The sequence below is a fragment of the Sinocyclocheilus rhinocerous genome, unplaced genomic scaffold (assembly GCF_001515625.1).
Source record: "Sinocyclocheilus rhinocerous isolate Xijiao unplaced genomic scaffold, SAMN03320098_v1.1 scaffold616, whole genome shotgun sequence".
Taxonomy (NCBI): Eukaryota; Metazoa; Chordata; class Actinopteri; order Cypriniformes; family Cyprinidae; genus Sinocyclocheilus; species Sinocyclocheilus rhinocerous.
Window position 1 is genome coordinate 307,106 of NW_015631496.1, and position 24,573 is coordinate 331,678.

Sequence of the window (24,573 nt, forward strand, 5' to 3'; positions counted from 1 at the left end):
CTTTGCTTATCAGCTCGCGCACATCAGCTATACAGGCGTTAATACTGAATGTTTAACATTATATTCATTGCATACATATACTTCGTAGACATTCTTAATCTCTAATAACTCCATTCTGCTGTCTGTTGTCAGTGTTTCTTTGTCTGAATAAGGCACTTATCACATGCTGTGTGGTATCGGCGTTTGGTATTGGGGCATTTTAACGAGTATGAGTACAGGAGTACTAGTATGCATCCCTAGAACATATTATGGGTTGCCCCAGGCTACAGTGTTAAATAATGTAAAGAATTATTTCTGACTTATTCATTATCATCAATTAAATAGGGATGAACTAAAAATAATTGGTCATTCTCACACAATTAACCTATATTAATGCCTATGAAGTTCAAATCTGATCCTGTCAGTACTTTTCTGTGAGTTTCTATTGGGTCTGTTGTGTAACAAATGCCCATCTGTCAGTAATGAAGTTTCCAAAAGTACAATGTACTGTATAATTTCAGGAAAATGAGGTCCTGTTTGGCACATTTTCTCATAGTTGTCACTGTATTTTCATCAGCTGGAAATGTTGGGGAAAAAAACAATTCAATCTGCTGTGATTGAATGATCTAATGATCAATCATTATCACTATCATTCCAAGTATATTTAACATTTAATGGAGATTGAGATGTGAGTTAGAAACCCATTAATGCTGTAGTGGGGGTTCGAGTCCTGTAATGTCTCTGTCTCTCTCTAATGCTTCAAAGCTGATCTCTGTTCTGATACAGGACACTGCAGCACTCTGCACCAAGCTCTCTCTTTCTCTTTCTCTTTCTCTCACTCTCTTGCACATTCATTCTCTCTCTCTCTCTCTCTCCCTTCCTCCCTCCCTCCCTCCCTCATGCTGCAGCTTGACTTTGACATCAGCTCTTCTAGAGGACATCGTAAACCAACTTTTAGGACTCTAATTATTTACAGCATCTCTAGTTGGCTAAATCACTCTTCACAGGTCTGAAAGAAGGTCACACGTCATTCCAACCAAGCAAAGTCAGACAGAGCTGTTGTCCGTGTTAGTTTGAGGAAATGACTAGATAAACCTCTGTGTTAATCAGTCAATCAATGCATCTATTATACACTACCATTCAAAAAAATGCATTTTGAAATGTAATTCATCTGTGTGATGGCAAAGCTGAATTTTTAGCAGCTATTACTCTAGTCTTCAGTGTCACGTGATCCTTCAGAGATCAGTCTAATATTTTGATTTGGTGCTGGAGAAACATTTGTGCTGCTTAATATTTTTTGTGGAAAGTTCAAAAGAATTGCATTGAAAAAAAACAAAAAAAAATCCCAAAAAATCTAAACTCTTCTAAACTTTTGTTTCTAGATCTATTAAATATCTTTAATGTACATGTACAGACATTTTACAAATCAGTGGCATCAAAAAGTAAAAGTAGTGATGTTGCATAAATCACACTTAAGAAACATATCAACAGATTTGCTCAATGTTGGAATGGATGGTATGGAGAACCCCTTGAGAACAAGTGTCTGGTTTGAGCTAATGCTAGACTTGACCTCCATGACCTCTGCGGTGTGCACCGCTGCAGAATGCAGTAGAGCAGCAAAGGTCTAGCTGTCTAGACGCTGTGGGCGGAGTCCCAGAGGGCTGTCGATTGATTGGCTGAGAGGAGAGATCCTGAAACTGATTAGACGCTCACTTCAAAGGCTCGTGTTTGTTTGCGTCTGTGTTTCAGTTTTGCTTGTGTGTGTGTGTCTGTGTGTGTGTGTGTTCTTGTGCTGTCTGAACAAAACAGTTTTTGGAGGACGGATTGATTTTGCCTTTTCCACCCACATGGCTCCAAATTTGATTGATTTTATTTGCCTTATCTTCATGTAGCGTCTCATCTCCGTGCTCTAAATAACATATCATGCAGTTAGTTATCAATGTAAGACCTGACCTGATCAATAAAACCATTAATGTTTTCAGATCACTTTAGTGTGTTATATTAAAGGGTAATCACTTTTCTTTTTGGGTTCAGAAAGGAAGTCATCTCATTTGCTGTTGCTAAGGCAACCAAAATCTCCAGCATATTGCATAAAACAGACTTTAATACATCCCACATTTTGCCTTGTTGGCAGTGCAGGATTGTTAAGCTAAATAAACTGTTCACTTAAAGAGGTGGGCCGAAATACATAAGAGGTGGGATTAAGCGCAGTCACTCAAATTACTGCTAAGGGCAAACAAGACCGAAAAACATAGTGATCACAACAGAGTAAAAGAGACTGTCAGGAGAAAAAGGAATGCAGGTACTGCTGTATTGAAAATGATAGGCTGTCAAAACAACACTGTGCAGACAGGCATGTTGTCATAAATTCATGCTGTTGCATCTATTCTAAACTAGCTAGTGTCTGTACAGAAACCAGTTTCTGCGTGTGTGGTGTACAATGTGCCTTTCTTCCTTTATTTCCATTCTTTTCACTTGTCTTCATCTGTTTTTCTGTCTCTGTCTGTGTATATAGTTCAGAGTATCTTATTTATGTGTATATATTTTCAGAAATACTTTTTATAGCCAGACATTTTACCTCAGCATTAGTTACTCTATTTTTTGTTTTTTAATATCAGAACCGAATAATGTATGGTTCAGTTACGGTTTTCACATCTGCGTTTTTCTGCCAATGCAGGAGTAATATAGTTCAAAAATACTCTTGACAGTCTTTCCTGCACTACTTATTCAATGGCGGAGTAACACTGTCAAACATGCAGTGAGCAGTGTAATATGATTCTCAAATGAATGACTCGTGAGCCGGTTCACTTTTGTGAATCAAATACACACAGCGCAACCAGGGTAGTCCGATTCTCAAATAACTGACCCTGATGAATTGGTTCTTTTTAGTGTATCAAAAGCATAGAGTGCAACCACTGTAAACATTTTGCAGACTGAATGATTCTTTTGAATCATTTCTTTTAGTGAATCAAAAATATCCAACACAACTAGTGTAGTCTGACTTCAGAATAAATGATGCATTTTAGTGAAACAAAAACATACAGCACAACCAGTTAAAGGAATAGTTCAACCAAAAATGAAATATTTGTTATATTTACTCATCCTCATGTTGTTCCAAACCTGTTTAAGTTTCTTTCTTATGTTGAACACAAAAGAAGATATTTTGAAGAACCTTCAAAGTTGAAGTTGTTGGTCCCCATTGACTTCCATAGTAGGGAAAGAAATACTATGGAAGTCAACGGGGACCATCAACTGTTTGATTACCAGCATTCTTAAAAATATCTTTTTATGTTCAACATAAGAAAGAAACTCAAACAGTTTTGGAACGACATGAGGGCGAGTAAATGACGACACACTTTTCACCTATTTTTAGGTAAACCATTCCTTTTAAAAGGGTCATATGATGCTGCTAAAAAGAACATTATTTTGTGTATTTGGTGTAATGAAATGTGTTTATGCGGTTTTCTAGAACTAATTACTCTAATAAATCAGCTCTTTTTAGTGAATCGGAAGCATACAGTAGTATGACTGTAGACTGATTCCCAAATGAATTACTTTTATAAGTCGGTTCTTTTTTTTTAGTGAATCATATTGTGAAAATACAGTTTAAAAGTAACGGTGAAACTTAAAGCAGTTACTGATTGGTTGTTCATATGACAACTTGTTAAGATATGCATTGTGTTTTGGCAAAAGTAATTTGTAAGGATAAATTAATTAAATGTGCTTAAACAATGGTTTGTTTGCTTGTTTTGTTTTGTTGGAATTAATTTATGCTTCATTTGAAAAGAGTATTTAAAAAGCTATTTAAACACCACTTTTTTTGCATCAGAAGAAAATTGTTACAATTTTGACTACAGAATAATGAAATTGACTAAATAATAAAATGTTGTTACCCTTAGGAACGGAATTACCTGCTAGATCCTTTAATTCTCCCGCAAGAGGCATTGAGTTTGCAACCTAAAATAGGTTGTTGAGTTCTTTCTGATGTGCTTTGTTCTGTCTCCCGTCAGCCATATCGAGTCTCAGTTGGGCGGCACTAAAACTTAAACATGACTGGTTCACACACACATATATCATCTATAAACTGACTAACCCAGACAGCTGAGTCATCATTTGTTGACCTGCAGATTCTGGTTGTCAGGTCAGCTTAGGACATGGGCAGGAAAATGATTAATCTGTCTGATTAACCGCAAGGCATGAATGCGGTGGCCTTTCACTTTGTAAAAGTGGATTTTTTTTTCCCTGCTTGCCTGGACCATGGAGTTTTTCTTAAACAGAAGGTGTAAAGATAGCTAATCTACAAGTAAGAGAATAAAATATTTTATTTTATTTGGTAAAAAGCTGTGTAATGAGTGGGATAATGTACAGTCAGCTGGTTGTTATTGGCAAGTAAACAAATTTAGGCTGATACAAAACCCCACTGTTTCATGTTTCACTGAGTCTTAATCACCTTGTTGGGGTTTTTTTTTTTTGAGACAGACTGACAGGCAAGGTAGCAGCTATTAGTCATTTTTACTAATGATTAATGACATGGGCTGTTATGATGTTTGAGTCTGGCTGGATGATTCAGTTCAGCGAATAGTTGTTCCTAAGAGCTTCATCATGATTTAACCAGGCACTGAGAGTGAGAAAGAGACAGACCCCCTGCTGAGATCACATTACACAGACAGACAGATACAGAGAATATTTTAGCAGGCGTTTATTGCAGTCGTTTTAGTGCTTTTCAGCATGGCTGCTGTTCAGCCTATTCATCAAACTCTGTGTGTATTAGGACTGAGAGTCTCTAAAGGTGGAGTGTTCTGTGTCCTAATGTGATTCTACGTCTGGTTCAGTTTGTTCGTTTTTTAGTTGGGTTATTATCATTTTTGTTTGTTTGGTTGGTTGTTTTTTGCACTGATATTAAAATTCTGGGCAATACCGACATTAATAAAAAGTCTATTCGGCATATTTAAGTCAATTTAGTCGGCATGTTTTGGTGTTGTTTTAAATGTTGAGGAGGTTTTCCTCTGTGGTTCTAACTGATGATAGGGATAAGACATTGATCCGGACCAAAACTGACAATGATTTTCTGTCATTTTATTGGCCAAAAATGTTATACTCTGAACATCTTTCCTCGACTTGAATCTTAGAAATGTAAAGAATTTCTTCACCAAAGGAAGCACTCAAAATTCCAGGGACATTTTGTTATCACATGAGCTCATTTTTTTGAGTTAGCATCTTAAATAAAAATTGTCTGTAAGGGAAAACTTTTTTTTTTTTCCATAGGAACTGATCAACACCAATGAACCTCTTGCACATAAAAGAATGGTTCAGTTTATATTTGACTTATTGGTATCTTATTGGTTACCTGTTTTTTTATTATTGGTATTTGTTAAATATTGTATATATACCTTTGCCACCATCTAACAAGTTTTAAAATTATTTTTAAAAACACTTAAATAACTTAATACTGTTAAATATAATCATTAGCCAGTCTCAAAATAAATAAATTTAATGCTGTACATTATAATATTGTGATTTCTAAATTTACTTGTAGCATTTAAATGGCAGATTAGTATTGAATTTTAATTTCCGCAATTTATTGTTAGCAGTCATAACATGAAAATAATGACTTTATACTGAATTATAGAATTTAGAAAAGAATAGTTGCCATTAGGTTTGCAATGTCAATATTTTTAATTCTTTATTATAATAATAATAATAATTTATATATTTATATATAAATATATAATTTTAACTTTGGTCAGTATATGTCAGGATATTTTAATATAAGTTGATAATTAAAAAATAATTTGATATTTATTTTTAGTTTTTTCATCCTAAGTCTGAACAAAGCCTTAGATTCATGGTTTGTTCACACTTGACTGTGAGAAGAGAACCACTTAGGAAAGGGACCCATAGAGGAGCAAAGGGATAACAATGAAGAAAAGTCAATCTAAACATCTGGCAGATGTTCATCTGTTTTATCTGCGATGGCCATAGTAGTGTCCTGAAACGACCTCGGCTGACTGTGAGTGTTTCTCAGTCTTTGTTTGATTTGGACGGCGTTCTCCTGTTTCACGTTTGTGGAATATTATTTATTGTGTGCTGGATCCGTGCTCTCGCTGTGTGGCTTGCGGCAGGGGTCAGACGAGGTGAGGGCTTGCCGTGTTTCTAAGTAACACAGCCGATGTGTAGTCGGCAGTCTGGGTTCAGTGCGGTGTCCGCTGGGATGTCAGAGAGCTTTAAAGGTTGTCTGAGGACACGTACTGCCTCGTCTGTTGCTCTAGTCTTCTCCAAATGAAAATGGAGTTGTTCTCTTTTTTTTTTTTGAGACATTAAATCAATGATATTAAGCCACCGAAACATTAGCTGTGGCTTGATAACTCGGTGTCCAGTAAAGTGTGTGTTATGTAACAGTCATTAACGGCTGACGCTCCTGCTGGGGTTTGTAGACGCTAATGGGCATCTCTTCACAGGAACTTGATGTTTTGTTGCTGGTAAAGATCTGCCGTAAGATCATAAAATGTTGATGTGTTGAACCCCTGCTGTTTCTAATTTTTGCTTAATGAAACACCCGTGTTGCGTTTGTGTCGGGTCTGTCTGATTTTTTTTTATGTCTGTCTCAGAACTTGTCTGCCAGATCAGACAGCATCTTAGATGACTACATCTATGGTGGTATCCAGTAGTTTTCATTACTTTGAAAAACAATGGTTCAGGGTTAGTAGAAGGTACTTTGATATTGGTCTTGTTTTATTACTGTTTGAATATTTGGGGTCAGTATGATTGCTTATTTTTTTTAAAGAAATTAATACTTTTTTTTTTTCTTAGCAAGGATGCATTGATTTGATCAAAACTGACAGTAAAGACATTTATGATACAAGAGATTTCTCTTTCAAATGCTATTTCCTTTTTTAGTATTTTGTTAGTGCATTTGTTCTTTTGAACTTTCTATTCATCAAAAAATACTGAAAAAATGTATCACCATTTCCTCAAAAATATAAGCAGCGCAACACTGATAATAATAAGAAAATAAGCATATTGGAATGATTTCTAAAGGTTTATGTGACAGAATTAATAAACAAATTAAATCAAATTGTGTATCAAACGGAATTGTTCTCCATTTGAATTGAATCAAATGAATCAAATCAACCCAGTGAATCATTAATTGATTCGTTGTCAATCCCTAAACAAGATTCCACATACAGTGCCGTTCAAAAGTTTGGGATCAGTAAGATTTTTTATGTTTTTTTTTTAAAGTTTCTTATGCTCATCAAGGCTGCATTTATTTGATCAAAAATACCAAAAATAAATTTTAATTTTGTGAAATTATTGCAATTTAAAATAAAAGTTTTCTATTTGAATATTCTTTAAAATAGGCCTATAATTTATTTCTGTGACGCAAAGATGAATTTTCAGCATCATACTCCATTCTTTAGTGTCACATGATCCTTCAGAAAGCATTCTAATATGTTGATTTATAATCAATGTTGGAAACAGTTGTGCTGCTAAATATTTTTTGGGACCTGTGATACTTTTTTCAGGATTCTTTGATGGACAAAAAGTTAAAAAGAACTGTGTTTATTCAAAATATAATTTATTTGTTACAATATACACTACTATTCAAAAGTTTTTGTAAAGAAATTAATACTTTTATTTAGCAAGGATGTGTTAAATGGATAAAAAGTGATGGGAAAGACTTAGAAAAGATTTCTATTTTGAATAAATGCTGTTCTTTTTAACTTTTCAAAGAATCAAAGAAAAAAAGTATAGCAGGTTCCAAAAAATATTAAAGGGGACATAACACACACAGTTTCACCCATCTCATGTTAATCTTGAGTACCTATAGAGTAGTACTGCATCCTTCATATCTCCAAAAAGTCTTTAGTTTTATCACATTTATAAAAGAAAGATACTTCTTTACGATTCTCTACGGAAAAAGCAGAGCTCCTGGAGGCGTGCCGTGGGCGGAGCTAAAGAGTGACGAGCACTTGAGCTCCAACTGCCAACAAAATACAGACATTTGATGCAGTTTCACTTACCGTCTGCTAGGGGTGTAACGGTACACAAATATGACAGCTCGGTACGTACCTCGGTTTTAACGTCACGGTTCGGTATGATTTCGGTGTCTGCGGTTCTGAATCATGACCAGGGTCTTTTATAGCTGGGACCGCTCCATCTTTCAGTATCAAACGATGTGCTAATCCAGCATCAAGCTGGGCCTTGTTTATAAAACGTTCGTCAACAAACACGCTTGTGAAACTGCGTTGCTGCTCCGGAAAAACAAACTGCATCCACTGTTTACATAACGTTGGGTTCTTTAGGAATCTGAACAAAGTTATCTTTCCCTTACCACCAAAAACAGACTTCTTTAGAGACATTCTTCCCGAGCGAGTCCCATGCAGCGCTGCTGAATGAAGTGCGTTGATGGGCGCGCTCTTGCTCTCGGTGTGTCCATGTGTGCGCGGGCGCGCTCTTCCAGGAGAAATGCCCATATAAGGAGTTCCACCCTCGTTTACGTCATGAAGAGCCACAATCGAAAAAAACTCTCCAAAACTTGTACGAACCCGGAAGTAAGATTCTTAGCACAGAAATACAAATTGTTTTTTGAAATTTTGTCCATGCTTCACATGAGAATCCAACTCTTTAACAGTGTAAACAACTCTGAATGCATGAAACATCATTGTACCCCCCCTTTAAGCACCACAGCAGTTTCAACATAATCAGCATATTAGAATACCGGTAATTTCTGAAGGATCATGTGACACTGAAGACTGGAGTAATGGCTTAAATTATATTTTAAAATATATTAAAATAGGAAAGCAGTATTAGAAATTACAATAATATTTCACAATATTACTAATGTTTTTTTCTGTATTTTTGATCAAATAAATACAGCCTTGATGAGCATAAAAGACTCCATTAAAAAAGCATTAAAAATCTTACCCAAACTTTGTGAACAGCAGTGTAGTACTAACTCCAGTAAAACAGCTGTAGTAAATCTTAGAGGAAACTATAGTGACCTTTTGTAAGTGAATTCTGCAAGTGAATTTTTGGTTGTATGCATTTCAGCCACACAACTGATTTTCTCTCTGTCTCTCTCAGTGAGCTTGCGGTCTGAAGGATGAGGTGGGGTGCATTGATTAGCATGCTGCTACGCTGAGAAGAGTTTATCCACCCAGGAAGAGCGGCAGCAGCTACTGAATCCCTTCCTGAATTGGCTTTTAGACACCTGCTCTGAATCTTTCGCTCGCTCACTCTCACACAGCTATGGCTGGCTGGCTCTGGCTGGGAGGGTAATCGGTACGCTGGTTGCCCTGGCAACCCCACCCTGATTCCTGCTGAATAGAGCCCTAGTCTGTCACTGAAGACTTTTTAGCCCCCCTTCACCTTTCTCCTGAGTTTATTTTGCCCTTTCGTGAAGGTAGAGGGCAGCGGCCGGAGCAGGAGCCATGGACTTATGAGGTGAGAATGGCAGCACGTCGGCTGTTTGGCCCCCAGGAGCCCTCAGGCGATTGGAGCCAATAACGTGGGTCCACACACACACATACGGGCCGAGCGGCAGGAGCAGTATGCAGGAGGCTGACCTACCGGCCACCAATGCTTTCACAGGTGAGCGGCAGATCAGGTTTATAACCTCAGTGCTGGAATTAAGCGGGATAATCGGTTGGCGTGAACGTGAATTTAATGATTCATGCCAGCGGTGAAGATTATGTTCATAAGGAGGGTCATGTTGTGCTTTACAAACTCATGATGGTCTGGGTGGGGGTGTGTGTGTTTGTGTGCGTGCGTGCGTGCTAATATTCAAAGCTGCTTTCTCACTCCCCCTCCCCTTCCCAGACTCCTCTGCTCCATTTCTCCGACAGGCTGCGTTTCTCTCCCCTGACTGGAATGGAATGCAGAGAAAGTGCGAGATGGGTGGAGGGCGGTGGAGGCTGGGCTGTGTACTAAACCACAGTTTGACAGTCTAGTGCACTGCAGACAGACAGCAGAACAGGACTTGGAAAAATATGCTACTTTACTGACATTATATAATGACTCTCCTCTCCTCTCCTCTCCTCTCCTCTCTTGTCCAATATGATTTTTCTCCTGTCTTTTCATCTTGTCTGTTCCCTATGTTTTCCATTTTCTTGTCTCATCTACTTCTTGTCTGCTTCTGTTCTTTTGCTCTCTAGTTTCTTCTCATCTTGTCTTCTTGTCATTTTATGTCCTGTCTCTCCTATTCTATCTTGATTATTGCTGTTTTGTGCTGTTCAGTTTGTGCAGGTGAATGTTGGGATTGTCTCATGTCTCATGCTATATTAAGGTGTAAGTAGGGCAAAGAACTGCAAATTTGTTTGTCTAAAGATCATAACATTTTTAAAACCACATTGGGCTGCACCACACCTTCTGAGAGATTGCATGGGTGTGCTTTGGTATTGTCTAGCACCTCCTTCTCACACTGATAAGTTGTTTATAGTGCTGGTGTCATCACTGTCTGGTTTGCATTACATTCTGGTCCTCTGTTAATGCTGTATAGTGAAGAGTCTTCCATACAGCTGAATATCCACCGTTATCAGGTCAATGTTGAGTTTCTCTAATAGCATGCTTGCAGGAACACTTATTTTAAGATCATTTATAAAAGCCAGTGACCTACATATAGAGGATCATCGCCGCCTGAGATCCACAAATCTCTGTAAAGTTTTTGGCCCAGTGAAACTATCCCACAAACTCCTGCAGCTAAGCATTTTCAGATCCTCACAGGACGTCCTAGTGTTTTAGTTGTTGAGATGTTAAGTTCTTCCAAATGTTAACATTTATGGAAAAATATCCAGCAGCAGAATCACCGGTTTGATAGTTTTGCGTCTGAGAATTACAACTAAACTTGACAACTAGCTATCGTAAAATAAAATGCTGTTAAAGGGGTCATATGATGCGATTTCAATTTTTCCTTAAAAACAAGCTCTTGGTGCATAAAGAAGATCTGTAAAGTTGCAAAGACTAAAGTCTCAAATCCAAATAGATATTCTTTATAAAAGTTAAGAGTCAACCACGCCTACCTAAAACGGCTTGTTCCAACACGCCCCCACATGTCTACATCACGATGTGGGAAGATTTGCATAACACCGCCCAAATGTTCACACAAAGAAAGAAGGCATAACTTTTATTCACGCTGTAGTATTGTTGCCGCCGCTGTCATGTCGTGAAGTCACTGTGTGCTTCGTTGTGAAAGCGAAACTACTTTGTTTGGCCTTCCAAAAGAGGACACGACTAGAAATCAGTGGTTAAGTTGTATTTACAACAACGTTCCAGAACAGTTCAACCCAAATATTCAGATGTGTGCAGCACATTTTATGGAGGAAAAAATCTACGTGTTTCAGAAAGGCGGGGCATAGAGGAGAAACAATAATGTACAGTATGTGGAAAATAATGTTTTTTTAACCTTAAACCGCATAAACACATTTCATTACACCAAATACACAAAATAATGTTCTTTTTAGCAACGTCATATGATCCCTTTAAAAAAAGCAGCTTTTACATTTAGTTACATTAGAGTTTTAAGGAGCTATTCTATATGTGCTGATTTGGTGCTGGAAAAATATGGTTTATTATTATCAGTGTTGAAACAGTTGTGTTGCTTATTATTTTTGTGAAAACTGTGGTACATTTTTTTTCATGATTCTTTGATGCAAGTTCAAAAGAACAGTATTTATATAAAATTGTACGTTTGTTTCTAGTACTAAGTTTCCTATCACAAGGGCCAGAACAATCCAAGGATGGAAATTTAACAAGCCCTGATGCAGCAGATGTGAAAACAGAGACTGACCCTGATTGTTAGTGATTAACCTATTTGAAAATGAGTCATTGTAGTTTTCTGCGTTTGTCCCTAGAGTGCAGATTCCTGTGCACTAACGGCAGATGTCTGAACCTGGGCTCGCAGGTCTGTGATCAGCTCAACCACTGTGGAGACAACAGTGATGAGGAGCACTGCCCCATCTCCACCCAGCATCCTGCATCTGCCATCTTCAGCTGTGAGTCCATCTCTTTAACATTGTTGCTCCAGACTCAGATCTGCCTGTGTTCTGGTTCTGATGAAGTCAGCAGGATGTTTTCTTGCTTCACATTGGTCAGTTCTCATCTGAATTCCTGAGGCGTTTGTATCCAAGCCACCTGCAGAGTGTGAGTGTGAGACGAGTGTTAAGTGGTGTCTCTGCACACTGAAATGCGGAGAGGGACTGTGTGTGTGTGTGTGTGTGTGTCTGTGTGTGTAAGTGGTTTGTGTGCAACATAGGATGTGGTCATATAGCTAAACTATCTTTATATTTTTCAGCCTTTTTGATAGCATTTGACATTCATCTCTATGCATGGCTCAATGACATGACACACTCATTTTGTTATTTTCTTTTTTTCAAAAATAAATTAAAAATTCAATTTACTCATACAACAACTTGAATACCTCTTCTAAGATTAGCATATTTTTTAAATTTTAAATTAAATTTTGTTTTAATATTTTTGGGTGGGGGATAAAGTAACAAGTATCAGGGTGATACAGCTGTCTTGATAGCATAAGACAAAAGCCTAAAGATTGGCATTATCTTTTACTATTCATTCTTTGAAAAATATATAAAAATGGTTAATTTGACCTTTTTTGACAAGACACTTTTAGTCCAGGTTGTAAAATGTCATGTGGTGTGACTCTATCGTATGAAACCAACATAAATGCAAATTATACTTTTCTATAAACTTTTCAGGTGTTTTAAAACTTTTAAAAGATTTTTCATTTGAGTTTTTAATGGTTACTCTTATGTAATTGACCCATATATTAGCTCTGTAATGATGCAAGTGTGTGACTTTCACGGTGAATATTCAATATTTTGTCCAGCCCCTGGCGTGAGACGGTGGCAGCCAGTAAGCTTTGATCTACCGTAGATCTTTTGTGTCTTCAAGTTTGAGGTAACCAGAGTAGGCAGAAAAGTTAGAAAAGCACGTAGCTCCGTCTGAGTTTTTCTAGTCTCAGCCTCAGACGTCACGCCCACGGACTGTTGGCTGAACGTCTGATGCATATGGCACACAAAAGTGGAAATACTTCAGGAGTTTCGAAGTCGTCATCGGATTGGTTGAATTATACAGGATTTCCGGTAGACGTGTGTGTCGCGTTCTTTAACGTTCCTCCTGGAAACAAAGATGCCATGACGCCAAACCCCCTTCAGGAAAGAAGAAAGCTGTCGTGTTTACAACGGTGATGACGAGCACTTATCAGGATCAACTAAACGCTGGATTTTCAAAAGTATGTGAAATATTTTAAGTTCGCAGCATAGAATCTTTCAAATAAGTTTTACACACCGGTCTGTTATTGTGGCGACATTTCCACGCCCCAAAACGTGACGAAACGAACTGTGATTAGTTGTTTGGCATATCGGTCAAACAGCCTCATGGGCGGTCCTTGGCCAATGAAAGCTGCCATGGATTCCAGACCTTCAGCCGTCAGTCTGAAGGTCTGGCTACGCGAGACTAGTGTTTTTCTGTCCTGGCTGTGTTGAAATCAGTCATCTGTTCTTGCCGTGTCATGCTCCCCTGTGTTCCCTCTGCTCTGAGGGGTGTCTTCAGTCAGAGCTGTTAGAGCAGTAATGCTCCTTTCCCCAGCAGACAAACAGCCGCCATATACTGCTAGAGGGAGAGAGGAATGATGCTGATAGACGTTAGTGAAGACGAAATATGCTGAGAGCGAGACAGAATCTGAGGAAATGTTTAGAGTCTAATCGAGTTTGCCATCTCTCTGTCTACAGCAGGGCCAGACAGATTGATCATGAATGTAGTCTAGACACCCTGCACAAAATATTCCCCTCTCTCTATCTCTCTCTTCAGCTCTCTGCCTCCACACATTGAATGGTTGTGGTCAGGACTGTCAGACAGCCTCTGCAGAGATGGAGGGAGTGAGAGAGGGTGTTTTTTCGAAGAGTATGATGAAAAGCTTTGCAGGGTTTAAGGGTGTGCGGCAATGATCTTCTTTGTCAGTGGTTTGCATTTATTGGCATCAGGTGTGTGGGAGTCAGACTGCACAAATATCAGGGTAAAGCTTGTTGTCCATGAATTTGTCATTTTATTTATTTTGTCTTAAGGTACACTTAGGTTAGGGAAAAAGTTTAAAGACCGTTTTTCACAGTCTTTCCTACCGTTTAAAGTCCTACCGTTAACAGTCTATTTTTTCATGCTATGGCTTTAACACCAATAATAAATAACTTATAACTTCTAATAACAACAATGGCAGTAGTAGTAGTAGTTGTTGTTGTTGCTAGTGTTAATAATACTGTATTATTAGTAGTATTGGTTACACTTTATTTTAAGGTGTCCTTGTTACAGTGTAATTGCACATTTAAGTACGGAGTAATATTAATTAACTACATGTACTTACTATATGGTTAGGGTTAGGATTAGGGTTTGGCTTGGAGTTACTTGCATGTAATTATGGCATAATTTATTGTTATTATAATAGCAAGTACATGTAACGTGTAACAAGGACACCTTAAAATGAAGTGTTACCGTATTATTAAACGGTGTAAAAAATGTGCTTATCTGAAGTAAAAATGCTTATTTATAAACATGGTTATGTATATTTCTTTGACATTAAATTGAGTATTTGAACACTTTCCATTTTGTGAATAACTGTATGATCGTTTTAATTGTTATTTTTGAACAAATATTTTTTAACAAAATTTGCTCATCAAATTAAGTAATAAGCCTTTTTTTTGCAAATCAGCAGAATGTTTTTTTCAAGATGCAGGACAATTCAATAATAGCTGTTGTTTTTAATAGTAGTCGTAGTAGTAATTGTTGTATTATAATAATAGCTGTTTATTATTTTTTAAAAACTGTAATAATTCACTATAAATCAATAATTCACTATAATAAATCACTATTACTACTATGATGTTATTGTTATTGGCTATCATATTATTAAAAGTTTGAAAAAGGGCCAAAAAATGCTTACAGAAAGGACAGATTTAGTAAATAATATTGAGATGGTTTTCATTTTTGAGTCGAATTTTCTGGGGGATCTGCTAAAGTACTAAAGTAAGATGAGAGACAGAGAAATGGGTTTTTTAGTAGATGCAGTGTGAAAGAGATGTTGTGCCAGTTCGTTCAGGTCACAGATCAGCCGTTTTCTGCCTGTATTTGCAGGAATCACACTAAGAGTGATTCTGATTAAACATGACAGATTTCCACACCTTACCTCCACAGAAGAAACCACACTGAGGATCATCTTACCTTACATACACTCTAGCTTTTACTGCGATGAGCACAGTTACCACAAAACCGATCACGTTTGCCCTTTCCCGGCATCGAATCCCAGCACACAACTTGGCTTGCTGTAAAAACCAACAACAAAATTTCTCAGACATAAAACTACAAACGTTTATTCACTCTGCATAAAAGCTCGGGGTACTCTCTGTCCTCTTTGAAGGCGGCACGGTAGCGGCACGCTTTGAAGAGTATGTAAATCAGCCTCTTCAACAGTTTGCATGTTTGCTAATGGCTCCCCTCTCCAGTGTGTGTGTGTGTGTGTGAGTGAGAAGAGTTTCTCAAGAGCTACAGACAAGCTGAAGTTGTCAGGCACTGGACGTTCATAGACACCATCCCGCTCGCACTGGACCAACAAGTCCCACTTTGATGTCTGTCAGGGGACGAGCGTCTATAGAGCTCTCTCTCATACTCACTTTCTCCTCACGTTTCTCCTCTACGATTTGAAAACAGGTTGATGGGGGTCAGAGGCTGCCGAGGTCACGTTTCGAGCCTTGTCTGATGTGAAGAGCTCAACAATCAGTTTTATTTGAGTTTAGGATTTCCATCACTAATCTCCATCATCTCTCATGCTAATCTGGGCCGACCGCAGCAGGCTGCATTTTCATGCTAAGGGGCTCATTACCAAACCGACGTCATGTCTTCTGTATGCAATCTGTGTCGCTTGGAGGGAGGGCAAGTCCCAGATGAAGCGTTTGAACTTCTTGAAGAGAGCGAGAGAGAGAGAGAGAGAGAGGGAAGTGCCCGATGATAGAATTGTTTGGCTTACAGGAACGTCCGACTGTAAAAGAGAGTTGAATGAAGTTCGGAGGGTCTTAATCAGGGTTTTAATGACAGATGATAATGACGGCGTGAATGAGACACTTGTTTGGTATTTGATGTCTTGGAGCCGGTTTGAAGAGTGTTTCGCTTTGTTTGCGCTCACTTTGATTCGCGTGATTTGACTTTTCGCAATATTCTGGATAAAGGAAAGCAATTTCTTAGATTTGCACTTTAACGAACCAACAGGCTGAGCACCTGTGCGATAAATTCGTCGCGCACTCAATAGCGACTGTTGTGATTTTGTTTTTGGTTGTAAATAGTTCTTTTTTTCCCCCAAAGCTTTCCGATGAATACGAATACTGTCAGTCCGAAAAGAGAAATCTCTGATTCCTTCATTCTTTGCTTCCTCTTTTCTGTCCACCGCTCACTCGCTCGCTCGCTCTTTCCCCCAGGTCCTTTGATCCACATCCCACACACGTCGCTGCATTAGCCGGGCTGTTTTTCAGGGCGAGGGCCGTGCGGTTCTGTATTCGTTGGCTGTCAACACCATCAGTACTGATGGGTTTCATACAGTGTCACCTCACGCAGGCTCACAGTGGATTCTGGGATTGTTTATCGTGGCTGAGCTGGAGGTCTGTCGGGCACTATTCTTCGACGTTCACTCATTTACTCAGTGCATTCATTCAGTCATTTTGTGCCGTGAACCTCCCAGTATGATGGAATCCCTCGGCCTCTCTCGGTGGCCTTCGTCCCTCCCTCGTTTCTTCATCTGTTACCTAAGTACGTTTGACCCTGTGTGCAAGTGTGTTGAGAGAGTAATGATGCAGCTGGGGCCATTAAAGATTGGGAAACTGACAGCTCTCCTCCTTCGCTTTCATTCGCTCCCCTCAAAGAACGATAGACGGGGAATGAATAAACAAGAGGAGAAAAAGAGGCAGAGCAATAAATGGAGACGTCTTAAATGGCAAGTTGCTCGGGAATCCAATCAAGTTTGGCTCAAAGACCAAAGCAAAAACAATGAGAGACGCAAGAAAGCGAGTGAGGCAGAGAAAGAAAGGAGCTTTTTATTGAGTGAATTGTTTGGGCTTAATGGCCAAATCGGAATTAAGATCTGTATAGATGAAATTACTGTTTACAAACAAATGCTCTGCAGAAACTCTTCCAGCTTCAGTTTTGTATTAGCACTTAATTCAGTATTTGAGTTTAAAATATCCTAAAAGTGCTGCATATGGGGTTGAAGTATCCAAAGTTTCCAAAAGATTGAACGGTATTTGGGCTTCTGTTGATATCCATTATATGGATATCATATTTGTGGCATAATGTGGCATATTTAATGCACATATTAAATGCACATAATAAACATTAAATATGCCACATTGCTCAGGCTTCAGAAGTGTGTGTTATATGTGGGTATTCAGTAAGTTTAAATATTTCTTCACCATAAACCATAGGCATCATCATCATCTATCCATCATAACCCAAAGCATTGCTCTTATCTGAAGAATCCTGAAGCACACTTTCCTTGTTGACATCACAATAATTTCAACTTCAGGATTGTTATAAGATTGTTATAAACTAGCTCCTATAGAGATAGACAACCTAGTTTTTAAAGATATACACTACTTTATATACTTATTCAGAGTGTTTTTCTTCTAAAGGCCAAGGCTTGTACTAATGTTTTCAATGCCTTTTATAGCAGTTTGCTGCTCAACCTAAATAGCTGTATTCAAAAAATGATATGAAAACTCTCTGGTATGTTGTTTTTTTTAATCATTTGCCCTCCCGCACCCAAAATGTTTGCCCATTTTTAAACCATTTTAAATGAGTTGGAATGCAAATGAGAAATCTTTCTCATTCTTTCAGCATTCCCTCTTCCAACCCGTTGTGTTTTTGTTCCCCTGAGGTGTTCATTTCTCACAAATATCTTCTCCTCTCTCTCCCCTCAATGAATAAAGACTTTCATACTGAGACATCCTATTAGCTCATTTCCAGTTTACCCATAATGCCTCGTAATGTGTTTTTATGTCATATCAGTCATGGCTGTATGGATGAAATTCAGACCCTAAACTCATTCACTCTCTGATTGCAGGATGTCAGGTTGCATTGTTGCTTGAAGATGCATGAATGGAATAAATGAATTCTTAATGTGTGTGTGTATGAAGGAGAGAGAATGAAACATGAGAAGAATGTTTCCTGCTGAGGTGCTGTTTAGTTTCTGCTCTGTTTTTTAATGGCTCTTTGTTTGTTAAAAACATCATGCCAGAAAAGTGAGTTGCAGTCTTGTTTTCTGTCTTTTTTCCATTATGTCTGTGTATGTGTATGACTTGCAGCAAAGCACTTGTACTCCCATTTTGTAATATGCGTACATGCTTAATAGTTTCATAAGAGCAAAAGTATTAACACCACAACATCCAACATTAGGGCTAAGTATATGCTGGATTCAGTTCCAGTTTGATTTGATTCAGTTCGGAAAATTTTAGCAACCATATAGCAATCACCCATGTCGCCCTAGCATTGTGGTGCTTAGCCATGGGCATCACTTCACAAAAATACTTCATACTTTAGAATAGCTTTAATTTTGTAGTTGTTATGATAGAAGCAGTGAAGTGTGTGTTAGTGTCTGTTTTTCTGGGTCAGAGCTTTGAAGTTTTGGGTCAGCTGGGCTCGAGTCAAATGTGCCACTTTCTCTCTCTGGTGACCTACACGCAGGAGGTGTGTCGTGACAAACACTTTAAGCCAACTCTCAGCCTTGTGTTCAGTTTTTGGGAAACTCTGGGTGGTGATTGGCTGGAGGTTGGACATGTGACTCAGGGGAGTGGAGTGAAACTATGAGGGCTCTGATGTAAACATCACTTCCTCTAAGCGGGAAGGTTATAAACTCTTTTGGGAGTGAAAATGATGTGAAAGGGATATAGTTTCAGCTTTGAGTTATAGAGACGACACACTCTGCACTCTGAAAGATATAAAATGAAGAATTTCGATGATCATAATCAGTGTTTACTTTGAAACCATTTATGTTCTTGTGAGGCAAAATGATAAGCTTGAACCTGTTAAGAGGTGGATTATTGAGGGGCTAAAAATATGTGTTTTGAAGATGAATAGAAGTCTTACGGGTTTAGATCGAAATGAGGGTAATTGATCACAGAATTATGTTTTTAAAGGTAAAACCATAAAAAGTGATCCATAGACTTATATTAAAAGGTTAGTTCAACCAAACATCACACTAAAAATTGCTTTAATATGATGCTGAGAAGCAAAATCAGTTTAACACAGATCACTGTCTGTTAAATTGGGACCAACTGAATGAGTGTGTGATTCGGTCTGCAGTAAGAGAGCTAAAAATCACTTTATTATTAAAGAAAAGATTAAATATTTTTGTCAGCTCATGGTTTGCCCTTAGGCCCAGATCTGTTTCAGTTTAGAGGCTCTGAGGTTTGAAACAGGAAATGAACTAAGCTTAATGTCATGGCGAATGTGTATACATAACTTGTATTATTGTTGTACATAATTGCTTTTGGTGAATTAAAGACATAGTTTACTCATATAATAATTGTCATCATTTATTAAAGGTGACATATCATGAAAATCTGACTTTTCCATGTTTTAAATACTATAATCAGGTCATCGGTGCATCTACCAACCAAGGAAACGTGAAAAAGATTAACCCAGTAACTTTGTTTTGGTAAGCCTTTTTCTGCAAGCGTCCAAGAAAACGAGCGCGTCTGATTTCGCTCCCTTGGTGAAGTTGCAAAGGGATCTCATTATAATATTACCGCCCCTTAATCTGTAAGTTTCCACCCACGGAGCCGTCATTGTGTTTTTGCAAGCAGAAATGGTGTACCAGCTCTAATGCCATGGTGAAAGTTTGAGCAAAACATGCAAAATGTTCTGCCTTTGTCTGCACAGACGAGCACAGAACACTATTTAGATCTAAAATAAACATGCGATTTATTTCCCAGCAGTTTACCTTCACAGACATAACCGACTGTTTTTGTAACTCATGTGTTTTTAACTTAAACTTGTGTGTGAATGAGAACTTAGATTAGTACTCACATGCTGTGTGGTAGCCGCTTTCTGTCCGTGTGCTTCGGATGTATGCTCTCAGAAAACCGTATATCAGAAGTTTAAACTCATATGGTTTAAACTGCATGATTTCATCACGATAAACATTATAATCAGAACCATAACAGATGTTTTTTTTAGCAGGTCCGAGCTGTAATGGCGCAGCTCCATTCTGGAAAAGGGAGTGGGGAGCAGCAGCTCATTTGCATTTAAAGAGACAGGCCCTAAAAACAGCGCATTTCTGCTTCCACTCAAAATAGGCATTTTCAAAATGATATAATAAATGATCTGTGGAGTATTTTAAGCTGAAACTTCACAGACACATTCTGGGGACACCAGAGACTTATATTACATATTGTAAAAAGGGGCATAATATGTCTCCTTTAAGGCTGCACAATTAATAGAAATAAAATTGAAATGTGAGATGATAGTAAGATTATCAAATCGTAAAGGTGGTGATTTAATTAAATATATGTGCTGTATGTTTCAGAGTGGCCGTGAAGTGACATGCAAGCCGCTCAAGATCCAGTGTTTTCAATGTCTCAGAGTTAATGCTGCTCCACACAAATTCTTATCTGCATCTGCTCTGAGTTTGGGTTGCTGATGATGACGTGCATTTGGGAATGCAATATGCGCCAACCATCTTCCAAAACTTGTAATGAGAAGCGCTTATAAACTGGCTGTTGTAAACAGAAGAGAAGCTTTAAGGGCTCCCTGCGGTGGTCCACCAAAATAAAAGCTTGATGGTTTAATGTTTGAGAATGAATAAAGACAGCCATAAATATTGTACTGTAAAATTTAATTAATACTGTTATTTTTCCTAAATGTGTCTTTTATCACATTTTAAAAATATTACATTTGTTTTTTATTTAATAATAATAATTTTACTTTTATTATTATTGTTATATCAGTTTTTTTTTTTTTATTATTAAATTAAGCAGCCCTAAAAACAAGCAAAACTACAGCTTTTTTTAAATCAGTTTTTATCTGAAAAATTCATTAGATTTAGAATTTAATTTTGCAGCCCTTTAATTTACTCATTCTCATGCCATGCCAAACTCATGGCTTTCTTGTTCCTACGGAACACCAATGGAGAAGTTTAGCAGAAAATCCAAACTCCTCTCTTCCATACACAATGAAGGTGGATGGAGTCCAGGGGCTTCTAAAAGGTCAAAAAGTGTGATGAAATCTCCATAAAGATACGCATGACTTGTGCACTAAACTTCTAAAGCTATACAAGTACTCTGTGGTCACAGACTGAAATTTAAGCCATTATTCATTGAAAATCTTGCTTGACGGGTTTTGGTCACCATTCACTGTCATTGCATAGAAATGAGAAGCTTAGTCTGCTATAAACATGTTTTTTCGCGTTCCGCAGACACAAAAAAGAAAGTCCCAGGGGTTTCGAAAGACATGAGGGTGAGTAATGATGACAAATTTTTCATTTTTGGGCAGAGAACTATCTCTTTAAATATTTAAAGCTACACAAGCTACATCAGCAACCTGGATTTCTCTTGTGAAAACAAACACAGGCCACATTTCTAGTGCTCACTTGAACACATAATGCTGTTACAGCTCTTTGTTTCTATGTGGTTGGTTTTTTGTATTTCCTACTTATAAAATTCCCCAACAGCGACACATCAAACCCCCAGGTTAGCTTCTCCTGTTTGTAAACACGCAAATATGTCAACTGGACATATGGAGTGCTGTTATTATTTAATGAGGTTTTTATAGTATTTTGCTGTGACTGGGAGTCAGAACTGACAGCCTGCTGGGCAGTGGCCCACTTCGCAAAACACACGGTTATTTGTCACCGAGATCTTCCGCTTTGATGACTGTTTGCAGTCTCTGTGTCTGTATTACCGAGGAGATGATGTGTCATAAAGGGGGTCCGAGAGTACGCAGGTGTTGTCCACGAGGCCGTATGGCAGCGTCCAGGGAAGGAAGTGCTGCCATGTGGCTCGTTAGCAAAATGCTAATTATGTTGTCAGCATCATTAAGAGTCACAACAGCAGCCATTTTGGGAGTTGTGGCGCCTGCTGTTCTTCCTGTTGTGCCCCTGTGTGTGTGCGCCAGTGCAGGAGGCTGGCATTAAACCTAGACATTACCTCACTCCTGGGCAGACGACCCATTACGATGCTCAGCAGGCTGCAGGAGAGAGGTGAAAAAAAACTCAATACCTGATGATTATGTACACACTCACACACACTGCAGTGCATCACATCTGCAGGCGGCCCATCTTGGCTTTGCAGATAGCAATCCCCAGTCATAAACTCTCACGCACAAGCAGACAATTCCCCCTTCCTCCCCGTCTCACACACCACGTCCTGCAGGGATTTGTGCGAATATCACAGAACGCAGGTTGCAGATGGAAGTGTTTCTGCAATGGCTGCCATTTTTATACTTGCAGTTATATTACAGGTTATAACTGGAATGTTTTCACATGTCTGCGTCTCGCTGTTTCACAGGACTTTCCCTCTGTCGTCAGACCGGGTTGCACAATTTTATAGCTGCCACATGGGATGGGTTGTGAAAAAAAACCTGTCATCAAGTGAAGCTCACCGTGTAATTTAGTTCTTTCTGTAATCTGTAAAACAGCTCTGGTATTTTGAGGATCTAGTCATCAGCTATTTGTTGGACACGTTTAGGACTGTCAAAATGGCTGAAAAACTAAATTGGAATTTTATACTTAAATATTATCAAAATTCGAATTATATTCAAATTTAAAATGCATAATTTCAGTTAGGGTGAAGAAAAGCTTTTGGCTTCTCTCCTGAGGCCACAAGAGGGCGCAAGAAGTGCATAATGTTTAAAATAATGTTTATAAACCAATTATAATTAAGTTGCTTAAACAACTATAAACAAAACAGCATCATGTATGTATGCATAGTTTAAAGGCTGCCTCCTTAACGCACACCTAAAATTCGATTGCAACGTTTTTGCATTCGAATGTGGATTTTTATTTTAAATTCGACGAATATTCGAAATTCTAATTTTTTTTGACACCCCTAGACACGTTGTATGGTCTTGTAAAGTTTACTTTTTGTTATGAACTATCAGGTAAACCATCAGGCTTTTTGTACAAACTCTTCAAGGTTGACCGAGTAAGGATTATGATCTTTGTTAGCCACCGGTTGCTGGTTTACAGCATTTTTGCATCTCTATTAGCATAGTTATTTAAAGTGTCTACTAACATAAACCACTTAAACTGTTCTTGTTATAGAATGTTGCTGTTGATTTTAACTGATATTAGTTTATTTTTTGGTCAAACACAAACCAGGGGTCTTCAACAGGGGGTCCGTGGTGGTACTGCAGGGGGCCTGCTGAATTTTGACATTATTTCATGTCAAACTATTTTTTGTAGGGAAAGAATGAATATACAGTATGTGTCAAACAAAAATGTAAAGTTATGTTAACTGACAAAAGCTAAATTTAAGAACTTTTCATCGTCCATCCCAAATTAAAATTAAGTCAAATTAAAATTGAATGTGTTTGACTGTAAACTGTACATCAATAATGACTATTTTAATGGATTTGCAGGGAAAACACCATGATTAAGAATGTAAATACATTAAAATAATACTGTTCATGTCATTATTATTATTATGATCCAGGCTTAAAATATGATGCTTAATTTTAACAAGGGGTTGGGTCCCTGCTTCATCTGAAAAAATGCCTGAAAATGTTGACGAGCCCTGCTGTATAGACAGATTTTTGGATAAGTGGAGACACAAGGTGGCGCTGTTCATCAGAAAGCAACAGAAAACCAGTTTGGTTGAACTTTATTTCATCATAAAAAATGTAATCATTTTTTTCGAAAAAAATTTTATTTGAATGTTCTTTGTTTTGGTTAGATTTTATGATGTAGAAAAATATATGGTCTGTTAGTTTACGCAGTGGCAGGTCTCGCTTACCTCAAAAGCAGCCCCAGTAGCATTAGCAAGCTGAGAGAATCCACCTCATTGCCCCAGAGACTTCCTCCTCAGACAGCCATTCAAATTCAGACTTGACCCCTAAACCCCCGACTCTGTCTCTCCCCTATGTCTGCTTTAACGGGGGGATGTGTCTGTCTGCATACGTGTGTCGAGATCGACTCGACTTCCAGACTAGACCTCAGACGGATAAATGTCATTTTATTCCCCTGAGGGCTGAATTGCTAACTGGGGTGAGATTTTAAGTTAAAAGTTCGTTTTAACACCCCTGTGTGTGTGTGTGTAGATGTTTTTTTTTTTAACTTTTTTTGTTTTTTTTACTTTTTTTAACTGCCTGGATAGTAGCTTAAGTTTGTATTATAATACGAAAAGTAGATTATTATTACATGGATGGTTATTTATATGTTGTTTATTTATTTATTTATTTTTAATGGGACGAAAACCTCAACTTTATGCATTTCTCCGAATTACAGACTATTTAGCACCTCTTCCTCCCATTTGGCCCAGTGTGGATTCGGGTGTATTACCTTGCCCCACAATAAAAGCCCATATAGCTGCCAGGTTATTTATAGACAGACTG

At 38.1% G+C, this 24,573-nt stretch overlaps 1 protein-coding gene across 1 annotated transcript in view; it reads left to right on the forward strand.

Moving 5' to 3' along the window:
- Positions 1-24,573, forward strand: part of ldlrad4b (low density lipoprotein receptor class A domain containing 4b) — a 50,829-nt gene that overhangs the window by 7,589 nt on the left and 18,667 nt on the right. Inside the window, exons 2-4 of the mRNA XM_016554500.1 lie at positions 9,064-9,261; positions 9,383-9,570; positions 11,829-11,969. Coding sequence (XP_016409986.1) covers positions 9,531-9,570; positions 11,829-11,969 — 181 coding nt within the window. The 5' untranslated portion in view covers positions 9,064-9,261; positions 9,383-9,530. The remainder of the gene's footprint in view (positions 1-9,063; positions 9,262-9,382; positions 9,571-11,828; positions 11,970-24,573) is intronic.